The sequence below is a fragment of the Oryctolagus cuniculus genome, chromosome 1 (assembly GCF_051225735.1).
Source record: "Oryctolagus cuniculus isolate XC-2025 breed Fujian yellow rabbit chromosome 1, ASM5122573v1, whole genome shotgun sequence".
Lineage (NCBI taxonomy): Eukaryota > Metazoa > Chordata > Mammalia > Lagomorpha > Leporidae > Oryctolagus > Oryctolagus cuniculus.
Window position 1 is genome coordinate 74,605,136 of NC_142867.1, and position 16,046 is coordinate 74,621,181.

At 40.7% G+C, this 16,046-nt stretch overlaps 1 protein-coding gene across 24 annotated transcripts in view; it reads right to left on the minus strand.

Annotated features, from left to right (window-relative positions):
* Window positions 1–16,046, minus strand: part of DLG2 (discs large MAGUK scaffold protein 2) — a 2,253,656-nt gene that overhangs the window by 86,978 nt on the left and 2,150,632 nt on the right. For all 24 annotated transcript variants that reach the window (XM_051821188.3, XM_089332011.1, XM_051821160.3 and 21 more), the window contains one exon: window positions 1,210–1,386. In XM_051821188.3, coding sequence (XP_051677148.1) covers window positions 1,210–1,386 — 177 coding nt within the window. The remainder of the gene's footprint in view (window positions 1–1,209; window positions 1,387–16,046) is intronic.

Below are 16,046 nucleotides of genomic sequence, written 5' to 3' on the forward strand. Positions count from 1 at the left end.
CAGTGGAGGATGGCCCAAGTGTTTGGGCCTCTGCACCACATGGGAGACCAGGAAGAAGCTCCTGGCTCCTGGCTTTGGATTGGCACAAAGCCAGCCTTAGTGGCCATTTGGGGAGTGAACCAATGGAAGGAAGACCTTTCTCTCTGTCTCTCTCTCTCTCACCATCTATAACTCTACCTGTCAAGGAAAAAAAAAAAAAAAGAAGCTGCTGGGATGAATGCATGAGCTGGCTGTAGTTGAAGAAATGTTTGAAAGAGAAAGGGCAAAATACTCTTGGCTTAGGAAAACTGACATAGAACTGAATATCTGAGTGAGTATTGGGAAGTATGAGGTGGGAAACAAGAGAAACTCAAACAGGAAAGAGCAATGTAAACCCATTCCTTAGACCTCACCTGATATTTGACAGCTCATAATCCAAGCAACTGAATTTGGGATGGAGGTTTTCAGCTTTTTCCATTGACGTTTGGAGATGGTACATAACCAGGGATTTTACCCTAAGAAATTGCCTACTTTATTTGGCTTACACCTGGGCTTTTTAAAAATGTTGAACCTCTAAGGCCAGTGCCGCGGCTCACTAGGCTAATCCTCCGCCTGTGGTGCTGGCACCCCAGGTTCTAGTCCCGGTTGCTCTTCTTCCAGTCCAGCTCTCTGCTGTGGCCCAGGAAGGCAGTGGAGGATGGCCCAAGTGCTCGGGTGCCTGCACCTGCATGGGAGACTAGGAGGAAGCACCTGGCTCCTGGCTTCGGATCGGCGCAGCGGGCTGACAGTAGTGGCCATTGGGGGGATGAACCAACGGAAGGAAGACCTTTCTCTCTGTCTCTCTCTCTCACTGTCTAACTCTGCCTGTCAAAAAAAATAAAAAATAAAAAAATAAAAAAAGTTGAACCTCTGGAATAAACCCATTGAATTTGTAAGTCAGAATAAAGGCTGATAAGTATAATCTTTCATAAAAGTTTTAGGAATATGGTATAAACAGATCTTCTCTCTTCCTTTGTGCCTGTTCATGGTCACCAACTTTGGTAAAACCTTCAAATGAGGAGAATGAGAATGCTTAATTTGTGTTGCCTGTCACCAATGAGAGTTTTCCTGCAGATTGTCCGTCCTGCTTACATGGGTATTTTTGAAGAGTCTCTCCCATCTTCCCCTTTCCTCATCAACTCTCTGGATGGCTGAGAAGCAAATGTTCTAATACCCAAAAGGCATCCTTACCTTCTCTTGCTGGGGATGACGCCCATCTCCTCGCTGTCTCCCTCCAGCGTGACTCTCCTGGCTTGCCACCACTCGTCATCGGAGGCGTTGATAACATGGAGAATATCTCCATATTTAAAACTCAGTCCTTGGCTCGGCAGCCCACTGTCCTTGCTCTTGTCATAGTCAAACATGGCTCTAGAGGAAACGAAGCAAGACACTGTTAGGGACCTCTGAGAGCACAGATTTAGGATTCAGTCTTGGATGCTCACTCTGGCCCTGCCAATCCATTTTTCATTTGTTACTCATTCTCAGGGTGACTCCTGGGTCACAGTCTACATTCCCACTGCTTTGGCCAAAAATAGAGGATAGTTCTTTTTTCTTTTTGATGGTGACAGGGGCAGGCTATAAATCCTTAAAACTCGGGTCTACTTTTTTTCTTGGAGACCATAGGATATCACAAGGAGATAATGGGAGATGAGGAGGTCAGTTTACCAACTGAGATTTCTTTTTTTCCTCCTGCTACAAATTTTAAAATTACTAAATAGAAGAAAATAATAAAGAGAAACATGGTTATCTTTTTAACGAAGTATTGTTTGTTATAAACAAAAAAACTCAGCCTATAGAACTTTTTCCTTTATAATGTGGAAAAAATGGTACAGGTTGAGGATCCTTAAAATTTGAAAATCTGAAATCTGAAATGCTCTGAAATCTAAAACTGAGTTCCAACATAATGCCACATGTGGAAAAATTCACACCTGATCTCAGGTGATGGGTAGTAGTCAGATGTAGGTTCACTATAAATATTGTATCAAATTACCTTTAGTCTATATAAATAAAATGCATATGAATTATAAATGAATTTTCTGTTTAGACTTGGATCCCATTCTTAAGATATCTCATTATGTATATATGAAAATATTGGTACAGAAACAGATGGATAGACCAATGGAACAGAATTGAAACACCAGAAATCAACCCAAACATCTACAGCCAACTTATATTTGATCAAGGATCTAAAACCAATCCCTGGAGCAAGGACAGTCTATTCAATAAGTGGTGCTGGGAAAACTGGATTTCCACGTGCAGAATCATGAAGCAAGACCCCTACCTTACACCTTACACAAAAATCCACTCAACATGGATTAAAGCCTTAAATCTACGACCTGACACCATCAAGTTACTAGAGAACATTGGAGAAACCCTTCAAGATATTGGCACAGGCAAAGAATTTCTGGAAAAGACCCGGGAGGCACAGGCAGTCAAAGCCAAAATCAACTATTGGGATTGCATCAAATTGAGAAGTTTCTGTACTTCAAAAGAAACAGTCAGGAGAGTGAAGAGACAACCGACAGAATGGGAAAAAATATTTGAAACTATGCAACAGATAAAGGGTTAATAACCAGAATCTACAAAGAGATCAAGAAACTCCACAAAAACAAAACCAACAACCCACTTAAGAGATGGGCAAAGGACATCAATAGACATTTTTCAAAAGAGGAAATCCAAATGGCCAACAGACACATGAAAAAATGTTCAAGGTCATTAGCAATCAGGGAAATGCAAATCAAAACCACAATGAGGTTTCCCCTCACCCCGGTTAGAATGGCTCACATGCAGAAATCTACCAACAACAGATGCTGGCGAGGATGTGGGGAAAAAAGGACACTAACCCACTGTTGGTGGGAATGCAAACTGGTCAAGCCACTATGGAAGTCAGTCTGGAGATTCCTCAGAAACCTGAATATAACCCTACCGTTCGACCCAGCCATCCCACTCCTTGGAATTTACCCAAAGGAGTTTAAATTGACAAACAAAAAAGCGGTCTGCACCCTAATGTTTATTGCAGCTCAATTCACAATAGCTAAGACCTGGAACCAACCTAAATGCCCATCAATGGTAGACTGGATAAAGAAATTATGGGATATGTACTCTTTAGAATACTATCCCGCAGTAAGAAACAACGAAATCCAGTCATTTGCAACAAAATGGAGGAATCTGGAAAACATCATGCTGAGTGAAATAAGCCAGTCCCAAAGGGACAAATACCATATGTTCTCCCTGATCGGTGACAACTGACTGAACACCAAAAAGGAAACCTGTTGAAGTGAAATGGACACTATGGGAAATGGTGACTTGATCAGCATAGCCCTGACTGTTAATGAACAACTTAATACATTATCCCTCTTAGTAGTTTTTTGTCTGTTCTACTTAATATGACTGGTTTAATTCTGTAATTAATACACAGTTATTCTTAAGTGTTGAAAATTAACTGAAATGTGATCCCTGTTAAACATAAGAGTGGGAATAAGAGAGGGAAGAGATGTATAATTTGGGACATGCTCAAGCTGACTTGCCCCAAATGGTAGAGTTAGAAACATACCAGGGGATTCCAATTCAATCCCATCAAGGTGGCATGTACCAATGCCATCTCACTATTCCAAGTGATCAATTTCAGTTCACAATTGATCATAATGAAAGGAGTAAGAGTCAAACGGAGCACATAAACAAGTCTAGAACCTGCTAATACTAACAGATAGAATAAATAAAGGGGAGAGTGATCCAACATGGGAAGTGAGATACTCAGCAGACTCATAGAATGGCAGATGTCCTAAATAGCACTCTGGCCTCAGAATCTGCCCTAAAGGCATTCGGATCTGGCTGAAAAGCCCATGAGAGTATTTCAGGCATGGAAAGCCAAGACACTCTGGCAAAAGATCTCTGTGAGTGAGATCCCAGTGGAAAGAACAGGTCTTCAAAGAAGGAGGTACCTTTCTCTGAAGGGAGGAGAGAACCTCCACTTTGACTATGACCTTGTCTAAACAAGATAAGAATCGGAGAACTCAGAGGGCTTCCATAGCCTTGGAAACTCATGACTGGAGCATAGGGAGATTACTGATGCCATAGACAGGAGTGTCAATTGGTAAAGTCAACAACAGGAGTCACTGTGCACTTACTCCTCATGTAGGATCTCTGTCCTTAATGTGCTGTGTATTGAGATTTAATGCTATAACGAGTACTCAAACAATATATTTCACTTTGTGTTTCTATGGGGGTGCAAACTGTTGAAATCTTTACTTAATGCATACTAAACTGATCCTCTAAAAAAAAAAATTATCAACTCCCAACTTGACTCTCACTGGGATTAAACATGACAATAGGTCTGATCTGATTTCATCATCATTTAAAAAAAATCATCTATTATTTTTCACTTTATGTTTCTGTGTGGGAGCAAACTGTTGAAATCCTTACTTCATGTATACTAAGCTGATCTTCTGTATATTAAGATAATCGAAAATGAATCTTGATGTGAATGGAAGGGGAGAGGGAGTGGGAAAGGGGAGGGTTGTGGGTGGGAGGGACGGTATGGGGGGGAAGCCATTGTAATCCATAAGTCGTACTTTGGAAATTTATATTCATTAAATAAAAGTTAAAAAAAAATAAAAAAAATTTTCAAAATTCAAAACAATCTGAAACACATCTGGTTCTCATCATTCGAGAAAAAGGATACTCAAACTGTAACAATTTAAAGGTTACTCATATGGAATCAGAATCCCTCCAGTCAGTAGCATATAGGATGGCTAAAGGAGTTATTATAATAATATGAATAAGTGCCTAAATGCAATTAATTAAAAAATATATATTTTATATGTATGTATATAGATATATCAAAATCATATGAAGAACACTATAAATCTTTTTGCTTCCATAGAATATCAAACCTATCTCATCATTGCCCTTATCACTCTGAATTGTAATTCTTGCTTTCTGTTTCCCCCATTAAAGGGCATTTTCTGATCCTTTTTTGAAGACTAGTACACTGTAATATGTACTATGTGCCAGGGTTGGAAGCAGAATCAAAATGATGAACAGGATTTTATTGTTTTGCTGTTGTCTGAAGAAGTGACAATCTGTTCCAAACCCTATATTGTCTGCCTCCTGCTGTATCCCTCACTCTTAAAAACCACTGCCCCACACACAGAGGCTATGATTTTCCTGGAAAGGTAGATCTTTCCCCCTCCCTTATTATTCCCCTTTGATTTCATTCTAAGAATTTCCTTGGAGTATATCCACTGGATATGCAAAGTGAGCTAGATATGGGGAGCAGATTTTTCTAAAATTGCTGAGGACCAAGTATGATTCTTTCCTTTCTTCTTCTCCCCTCACCCCCATCAAAGAAATGACACATCTGCTGTCATGGCAACCAAAAAGAGCTGAAGACATGACATATAGCTCTCAAATACCACAGGAGAAGTTGAATTACTTGCAAAACAGTCTCCTTTTCTGTTAACTTTGTACCTAAGTGATGATATGCAGGCAGAATTTCTTGGCCTGAACTCCCAGAATAAATCATTTCCACCTTGATCATCTGCATCTTCCCTATCAAAGGTGCAGACAAAGTTCTAGCCAGAAAAAGCCCTAGCCAAGAAAAGAGAGTCTCACTCCAGAGGCTGTCACTCCTCTGGTTCTGTAATATGACATAAACATTCCTGAGCCATAGGTTCTTTGATGCAAAATTATTCTAACAACTACATTTACTTGGAATTGCTATGAGCATTAATGAAATAACCCATACACAGCACCCAGCCTATGGCAGGTTCAGTGTAGCAGAGCTGGCATAATCGTTAAAAGTACAGCCACACTACTAAGGCCATATCCTATTCCTATGATGCCTTACTAGTTGTTACTTGCCTAGTTAGCTAGTTACTTGGGCAAGCTACTTCACCTGTCTTATGCTTCAGTTTCCTCATATATAATAGACTAATTTTGATGATGATGATGGAGTTGTATATGTGAGATGTTACAACAGTAATCTACATAAAGAATGTATAGCAGTGTCTGGCACATAGGGAGGAATAGTATTACAAACTCAAATTGTTATTTCTCTCTCTCCTTTTCCTTTTGAGTGGATACAAATAAAAATCTTTCCTATAGATTCTACTCCAAACAAAAAAGGGTTGAATGGCAAGCCTGAGACTTCTATCCATCAGGAGTCTTGATTGCAAGGGTAGCCTTTGGCTGACACCTGGGAACGTAGCTTTTGGAAGGGTTCCCACCAGCTTCTGATAAGAATAACTCACATACCTAAACTGTACAAAAGTATCACTTATGCTGAACTTCCGCTTTCCTTCTTGGAGGTGTGGTTATACACCAGGCAGAGAAGTGCGGCCAGACCCCAGTGAAAATCCTGGATACTGAGTCTCTAGTGAGTTTCCCTGCTAGATGGCATTTCAGGCCAGTTATCACAATTTGCTACTGGAGGAATTAGGAGTGTTTGTGTGACTCCACTGAGAGATGACTTTGGGAAGCTTACACCTAATTCCCTTAAAACTGCCCCATGTTCTTTTTCTCTTTGCTGATTTTGCTTTTTATCCTTTTGCTGTCATAAATGATAGCCCTGAGCATAAATCTACCGAGTCCTGAGACCTCTAACTGTGAATCCTCAATGCTGTAGGTTATCTTGAGGAACCCCTACATAAACTATACACTGCAAAGCATTCCTATATTCATTACTGGGAGGAGGTTAAAGTGGACATAGTAATATAACAGTTTTTACTGACAAGGGAGGCCTACTGACTAACCTACCAGGATACACAGATTAACAACACTACCACAGGGATGGAGGATGGGTCTTTAGACCCAATTCTAGTTCAGCACTCTTTGTTTTGGCCCCTGGTTCCTGGGAGGTGGTGGCAGTGGTAACTGGGGGAATAGAGATGTGATGACCACAATGTCTACCTCTACTTGGCTCTTATTAAGCAGCCTGACTCTTGTAGTTGTCTTTACTGATACTATAACAATCTTGAAGGGAAAAATTAGTACCCCATTTTACAGACAAGGGAGGGAAGTCTCATGTCACACGTATTCACATGATGGAGACTGAATAAAAATGAAGTCATCTGACTCCAAAATCTATATTCTTGGCCATGTTATGACATGGCTCAGTTTTCCAGCCTACCACCATCTGGCTATGCTCATGGCCTTGCAGTACTGGGGACTTTAAATCTCTGTTTCATGTCTGACCACCTCTTCTTTACATTCCTGAAGCTCCCTTAGCATGCAGTTCCTGTATCAAGATTTCTTATCCTAAAAGCACTGCTGGGATTTAGACTCCTTTTAGATGTAAAGTGTGGGGAGTGGACATGCAGAAACCATCAGGAAACCTGGTATGTCAGTAGCCAAGCAAGCAGGCTCCAGGGTCACACTGCTTGAGTTTGCACCTTTGCTAACTGCTTGATATAGCGTAAGTAACTTAATACTCTGAGACTCAAGTTTTCTTAACCATAAAACTGGCATAATTACACCAGCTATCTCAGAGAGCTATGGTGAGTATTGCATGAAACTATATATAAATATATATATATGAGGAGGTTATATATATATATTATATATATATAAAACATCAGCATGTCAGTAGTAAGTACTCAATGAACATTAACTACTATAATTGTTAATTTGAAAACTGTCCTGGGCTGTGATTCAGAGGACCTGTGCCATTTAGCACAAGTCTTCTGGACTGCATATAAGACACCAAAACACCTATCTTCAGGACTCAGTGCCCTGACAGATCCACATTCTCAATACAGGTCTGTGGAAATGTTTCAGACGACTTTGTCTCTCAAGCCTCAGTGTCCCTTTTGGAAGAGTGAGGGGAGGAGTGGGGTTTCTTTCTAGAGGTCCCCATCAAGTCATTCATTCATTCTACTGTGCTGCATTCTATTTCACAGGGTCCTTGAAGGGGAGTTTCCCACTCCTGCCTTTAGCAATAGGAGTCTTCATTGAGAGGCTCAGCAACATACTATTTGCATGAGCTCTATTTATCTTAGACAATTTATCCTCCAGGATTATACTGATTCAGACTTATCAGGTCCCTAAAACCAAACATCTGACACATTACAGCAGCTTCTGACTCCTTTGGATATTAATGGATCTTCACGCCTGGGAAAAATGCTACAATGCCCCATCACCTAATTCAGAAAGCGATAAGCTGTTTTTAATTTGCTTTATGTGCTAATTCATCACAGCAACTTTTATAAAATGCCATTAAGACTCACACTTTCCACCCAGGGTGCTTTTAACAAGTCCATTAGACAAGTGGAATTTGACATGAATAATACAATTCTTCTGTTGTTCCTCTTACCCCTCCTGAATTTTAACAGGCAGGGGCCTCTTGCCAATTGGGAAACCTAGTAAGGGACGAGTGAAGCAGCTGCTCATCCTCATAGCTGTGTGATACCTGGGTCCCTAGTGAAACAGTGCTTATTATGTGTATCACAATGAGCTAGGCATTTATGGGATCGGCAAGACAGCCTATGGGTTAGATGTCAGGCCTACAAGACAGAAGAGGCTTGGGTTAAAGTCCCACTTATTCCAATTTTAGCCCTGCATTTTAAGCGTTATTTAACCTCAGAGATGACCACTGAGCCATGACCATTCCCTCATCCAGGAAGCACAGATAATTATGGCATTAACTCAAAATGTTGTTGTGGAAATACAAAAATAGATGATGCTTGTAAAGTGCCCGACACAGAATGAATTCCACTTATTATTATTGACAACAATCCTGTCATGTAAGCATTTTTTTGGTCTCATAAAGAAAATGAGACTAAAAGAAAAAAGGGCTAAAATGAAAAAGCAAGTAAGTGGCAGAATCAGCATTCAAATATAGAGAGCCTCAGAAGGAGTGCAGCCTGCTGACAGCTCATTTTTATTCTGGTGAGATCTGGATAAGACCTACAGAATTTTAAGTGAATTAATGTGTATATTTTAAGCTGTTTAGATTTGTGGCAATTTTTAGTGGTAGCAATACAAAATTAATACTAATTTGTAATGCAGTACCAGATATAGGGTATTGAATTGCACATACTTAAAAACGTGCAGCGGACTTACCCCTAATGATAGAGCTAGAAACATGCCAAGGGATTCCAATTCAATCCCATCAAGGTGGCATGTACCAATGCCATCTTACTAGTCAAAGTGATCAGTTTAAGTTCATAATTGATCATAATGATAGGCTTAAGTGTCAAAGGGAACATATAAACAAGACTAGTGTCTGCTAATAATAACTGATAGAATTAAAAAGGAGAGAATGATCCTATATAGGAAGTGGGATACACAGCAGACTCATACAGTGGCAGATGTCCTAAACAGTACTCTGGCCTCAGAATCAGCCCTTAAGGCATTTGGATCTGGCTAAAAAGCCCATGAGAGTTTCTCAGGAATGGAAAGCCAAGACACTGTGGCAAAACAACAACAACAACAACAACAACAACAAACAACAACAAAAAACCAAACACCAAACCTAAATGAAAGATCTCTGTGAGTGAGATCCCAGCGGAAAGAACGGGCCATCAAAGAAGGAGAGAAGGAGACACCTTTCTCTGAAGGGAGGAGAGAACTTCCACTTTGACTATGGCCTTGTCTAAACAAGATCGGAGTTGGTGAACTCAAGAGGCTTCCATAGCCTTGGCAGCTCATGACAAGACCCTTGGGTGATTATTAATGTCATCAATAAGAGTGTCAATTGTTAAATCAACAACGGGAGTCACTGTGCACTTACTTCCCATGTAGGATCTTTGTCCTTAATGCATTGTACTATGTGAATTAATGGTAAAACTACTACTCAAACAGTACTTTGTACTTTGTGTATCTATGTGGGTGCAAACTGTTGAAATCTTTACTTAGTATATACCAAGTTGATCTTCTGTATATAAAGATAATTGAAAATGAATCTTGATGAAGAATGGGATGGGAGAAGGAGGGGGAGATGGGATGGTTGCGGGTTGAAGGGAGGGAGGTTATGGGGGGAAAGCCACTATAATCCAAAAGTTGTACTTTGAAAATTTATATTTGTTAAATAAAAGTTGAAAAAAAAAACATGCAGTGGCTTTGGAATTGGGTAGTGGCCTGAGGCTGGATGCTGGGGGACATGATAAAATAGCACAGATTGCTTTGGACAAAGATTAGCAAAAATACAGACTTTATGGATGCTGCCAGTAAAGCTTCAAAGACTTCCTAGAGAAATCAGGACTTGGAGAATGCAGAGGGGGAAGGATCAGAGGGAATGAGGAACGTGATCCTGAAACTGTGGGAAAGGGATTCTTGCTATGGAGTGGCAGACAGCTTAGCAGAATTATGTGGAAAATTACGTGGAAAAAAGAATCATCAGGGCTGTACTGTGGAAAGAAAAGTGATGGCTCCGCAGAAACATCTATGTCTTACATCTTTAGAATTTAGAACCTCATGTGGCACAGGGACTTGGAGGGTGATTAAGATCAAGTGTTTTGGGATAGAGAAAGTAGCCTGGATTATCTGGGTGAACCTATTCTAATCTCATGAGTTCTTTAAAAGCAGGAGAAAAAAAGGCAGAAAGTAGAGAGGCAGTAGGAGAGAGACTTGACTGTAGCAGCTGAATTCAAAACTAGAAGAAAGAAATTTATAACTGCAATGGAAAACGAATATAAAGGACAAGAAAGAGCATGATTTAATAGGGGTCAGGTGGAAGGCAAAGACTCCCAATTTGATGAACTTGTCAAATATTCTTTGGAATCAAAACAACTACTCAAAAAAAAAAAATAACAGCTCACTGAGTGCCTGTTACTGGCCAGGCCATGTGCAAAGTACCTCTGCTTTATATAATTTCATTGCATTGAATTCCTACACATAGTTTGCTTTACAGGCATGATAACTATTTCCATTTTGCAGACAAAGAACTTAAGGCTTTCATTTCTTATCCTTTAATGCTTTGTCTAGTTCTCCTGAAGCCCTATGAGATAAATATGGTTTCCTCTATTTTCAAACAAAGAAACTGAGGCACAGAAGAAGCAGCCTTTTCCTTCTCTAAAGGTGCAATGCATCCTGCTTTTGCATCCCTATTGGAAAGGCTATGACTTACAGTCTTGAATGGGAATGAATTTGGCCTCCTCAACAGCATCAGAAGCTGTGGAAGCTCAGGAGCGCCCAGAACCAGCCTCAGCACAGAATGTTTGCAGATGAATTTATAAATGAACAACTGAATCAGCAAATTACTCCCTTCTGTGCTGTGAACTTGTTTGGGCTAGAGAGACCTTTGTTTCCATGACAACTTTGAAATCCAAGAAACTGAGTACTTCCACTCAATTTCCTTAATCTCTTGAAATTGAGGATTCTGATTAGACAGGACTTGATTCTCACCTTTTGGTGCAGTAAGAGAAAGAACAAAAACAACAGAAGACAAAGTCTGCTCTTTCCTCCATCCCACTGTATTGGACTTGGACAGGTATGTTTCATTTTCATGTTGTTAAAATAACTGGCTGTGGATAGTGCAAAAAGCATAGATCCTGGAGTGAAGAGACACACATTTGGTTCACCTCTTTCTGGCAGTCATTAAGAAAATTGGTGGGATAATCTGAACTTTTGTGTTGCTCTCAATGGGGTTAAAGATTTCTACATTGCACATATTTGTAGAGATTCAATGAGAAGTTATAGGAAAAGTATTTACCACAATAACTGGCAGCCAATAGTTCCTTCACTTCATCTCTTGCCTATATCTAGGGTTGAGCAAATATTGGAAGGAGAATGGAATATGTTATCATTTAAATGTGATATAAAAATACATACAAGGTAAACCTCTTCAAAACATTGTCCCACCAGAGGGGTGTGGGAAAGGATGTGATTTTTTTGCCTTTGCATATTCTAGTTTGTACAAGTGCAGGGGATGGAGAAGGCTCCTAGTCATCCTGTTCCCAGGCCCTACCACATAGCAGATACTCAATAAAAGTTGTAGGTTTTTTTTTTTAACTTGTCACTTATTCTTGTTATAGAGAATTCTCTATATTTCAACAATTTTGATGCAATTGCTTATTGATGATTATTGAGTAAATACTAGACCTTACTTTGTAATAGTTCTAGGTTATTTATTATCTTTAATTCAAAATACACCTCCTTAAAACAGGCATTATTCCAATTTATGTGTCATGGATTGTGGTGTCACATGGCTTAAGCCATTTAATTATTAATAACTTTGGAAGCCAGATTTTTACTCTAAAGAAAATTCTTCTCAGGGCGGACACTGTGGTACAGCCAGTTAGGCTGCTGCCTGTGATTCTGGCATCCCATTTGAATGCTGATTTAAGTGCTTCTGTTCTAGCTCCCTGCTTATGCACCTGGGAAAGCAGCAGATGATGGCCCAAGTACTTGGGCCTCTGTCACCCAGGTTGGAGACCTGGATGGAGTTCTAGGCTCCTGGCTTTGGCCTGGCCCAGCTCCAGCCATTGCAATCATTTGGGGAGTGAACCAGATTGAAGATTTCTCTCTCTCTCCCTCTCCCTCTGTCTCTAACTCTGTTTTTCAAATAATTCTTAAAAACAAACAAACAAAAAGGATATTCTTCTCATCATACTAGACTGTTCCTTTCTATGTTATGAGGCAGGTGGGGAGATGCCAATTTCTACTGCACCCAAGAAATCAGACAGTCCCTGCTACAATGAAAGATATAGCTAACTGTACATCAACCAGAGGCCTTATGGCCTGGGCCTCCCAGAAACTGTGGCATTTTGATTATATTCAGGGGAGAGGTACCACTTCCAGAGGTAATATCTAACTCTTTCTCTTTCTCTCTCCTCTCCCATTTGAAGGATGAGACGTGAGTGTATTTCTTATGTCAGAAGGATCATTTCAGAAAATTCACCACCAGTCTCCAGCAAGGGGACCTCACTGCAGCTGTATCCTGGCAGCTGTGAGATCAGACTACACTCCAGTGCCCACGGGCAAATCTCCCATCTGAGGCAAAGCTGAGACTGCCCAGAGGAGAGCTCACTGGACCACCGCAAATGGTACTTAAGGTTTCAGGTTTGGGTGAAACTGTAAATATTAATTCTCTTAGAATAATTGTATTTTACCCAAAATCCCATCAGCTGGCTATGCAGAAAATGAAACATGGCTGGTGTGAACAGCTCAGGTGCTGTGACGATTTTAAGAGCTCTTATGTTCTGGCTCTGTGTATTAGGCAATCGAGATACTGTAAACAGACTGAGATATTCCAGAGAGGCTGACACAATCCTGATTGCATATTCTAGTCTTTTATTTCTTTTTAAAAGAAGGTTTATCCATTTATTTGAAAGGTAGAGTGTGAGATGGAGAAACACACACACACACACACACACAGAGAGAGAGAGAGAGAGAGAGAGAGAATCTTCCATTTGCTGATTTACTCCCCAATTGGCTGCAACAGTCAAGTATAGGCCAGGCCAAAACCAGGAGCCTGGAACTGCTTCCTGATCTCTCACATGGGTTGCAGGAACCCAAGTACTGCTGCCTTTCCAGACGTAACAACAGGGAGCTGCATCACTGGACTTGAATCAGCACTCTGATACAGGATGCTGGCATGCCAAGTGGGACTGTATACTGCTATGTCATAATGCTGACCCCACAACCTTTAATTTCTGATTGGAACTAAAAATACAGATCAAGATTTGGTATCTGCCTTTCAGGGTTTTACCACAAGTAATTAATAAGCTTGCAATGATGAAAAAGCAGATGTATTCTGATATGGAAATTCATTATTGCTGGTATACAATTACCATTTGAGCATTTAGATTTATATATAAACAACTTAGATAAGATCATGAGATTGGGACATCAGATAGTCCTGGATTCTAATATTGGCAGTGCCATTTTAAGCAGCTGTGTGATTTTCAGCAAAGTACGTTACATCTCTGTATTGGGGTTTCTGACTGCAAAATGAGGGGTAAGAATCACTGCCCAGGCATTGCAGTGTAATGGGTATAGCTGCTGCATGCAGTGCCAGTTTCCCATATTGGTGCTTGTTCTTCTCTGGACCACTCCACTTACGATTCATCCCCCTGCTAATGGCCTGGAAAAAGCAGAAGATGGCACAAATGTTTGGTCCCCTGCACCCACCTGGGAGAGCCAGATGAGGCTCCTAGAACCTGGCTTTGGCCTGGCCCAGTACCTGGCCTTTGTGGCCAGCAACGGCCGGAGCTGTGGCAATCCGAAGCCAGGAGCCAGGAACTACTTCTGGGTCTTCCATGTGGGTGCAGGGACCCAAGGACTTGAGTCATCCAGAGATGACAGAGAGCTGGATCAGAAGAGGAACAGCCGGGACTAGAACTGGCGCCCATATGGGATGCTGGCACTTCAGGCCAGGGCTTTAACCCACTGTACCACAGCGCCAGTCCCAACCACTGCTTTCCACACACATTTTCTTTCAAGTGTTTACTGACTGACAAATGCTATGAGCCAGCATGGTGTCTGGCTTAGAGGAGCTGCTGGATAAAATTCTTTTTCTCACAGGCATATGAAAAATGGAAGAAAGACACCCAAGAATGGTTGATATTACTGCCTCATATCCTTGGTACATCTTAGTGGTGGTTCATCAGAACAAATAATGAAATTTACATGTTACAAAGCCAGATGGTTGGGCAATCACTTTAGTTCCCCCAATACTGAGCTTATGTTTCTGTCTATGATTTTTCAGAAAACTGAATGAGAGCTACATGCTAGATTGTGGCAGAAGAAGATTGGGAATCATGGAAAATTCACCTCAAAATTTTACAAGGGTCCATGGTGTTTCTTACCATCACCTATTGAATCAGGGCAGATAGAGAGAACAGGTGATTCCTTGCTCATCCAGGTGTAAACAATGAGTTCAGAATGTAACCATACTCCCACAAATAGACATAAGAAGATACTCATTTAAACAGCAAACATAATATTATTTATGGGGTATCTACTATGTGCCAGGTACTGTATTATTTAGTGGGAATTCAGCATTGAACAAGGAGCTTGCTTCTGATACTCTTGTGGAACTTAAGGTTTGGTTCAGAATGTGTAAATCAGCATGTTCACTGGCCATTTATTTACTCATTCAGCAAATGTTTATTGAGCATTTACTATGTAATCAATGATAACTCTAGGAACTTGCACTCTATCAATAAATGGAAACAGGCAAAATTCCTGCCATGGGGTGAGTGTTTAGCATAGCAGTTAAGACACTGATGAAAATGCCTATGTCCTGTATTGGCGCACTTGAGTTCCACACCTGGTTCAGGCACCTGGCTCCAGCTTCCTGCTAAAGTGAACCCTGTGAGGTGGCAGTGAGGGCTTAGGTAATTGGATTACTCCCACCTATGTTGGGGGTGGTGGTGGTGGTGGATTAAGTTTCCTGCTCCCTGCTTTAGTCCAGCCTATGCTGGCATTGTGGCCATTTGGAGAGTGAGCCAGCAGATGGGAGCTCTCTCTTTCTGCCTCTCAAATAAATAAGGTTAAACAAATTTTAAACATCTGCATTCATGGAGCTTACATTCTAGTGGGAGGAGAGGAATAAAAAACAATCAGCCTAATATGAAAGCATATAGAGTGATAGATTGGGAGCTTGCAATTGCTCCGAAAAAAGTTAAAAATAGAGCAGGGTTAAGGGAGATTGGGATTAAGAGATGGAGTAGGGCTGTGGTGATAGTAAAGGTGGTAATTTTAAGTGGGGGTAGCCTAAGCTAGACTTACTGAGAAAGAGACATATGAAGCAAGGCTTAAAGGAGATGGAGTCTGTCACACAGACATCTAAGGAAACAGTGCTCTAAGAACATGGAAGCACCTACAAAGCTCTCTGCACACTTAACAGTTAAATAGGCACAATTTGTGTTAGAAATTAGTATGGGTGCTATAAAATTACAGAACAGAAAACCTCATTAGATGCTCCCAAAGAAGTTGATGAATGCAGGGACAATTTGACCAGATCTACTACCTGAGAAGCACTAGCACACCTGCTCAGTTCACCCTACTGAGTAGCTTTGTCCTTCAGAAATTCTCTGAATAGGAGACCCTCTGTATTAATAGTGACCTCACATTTCTGAGGGCTC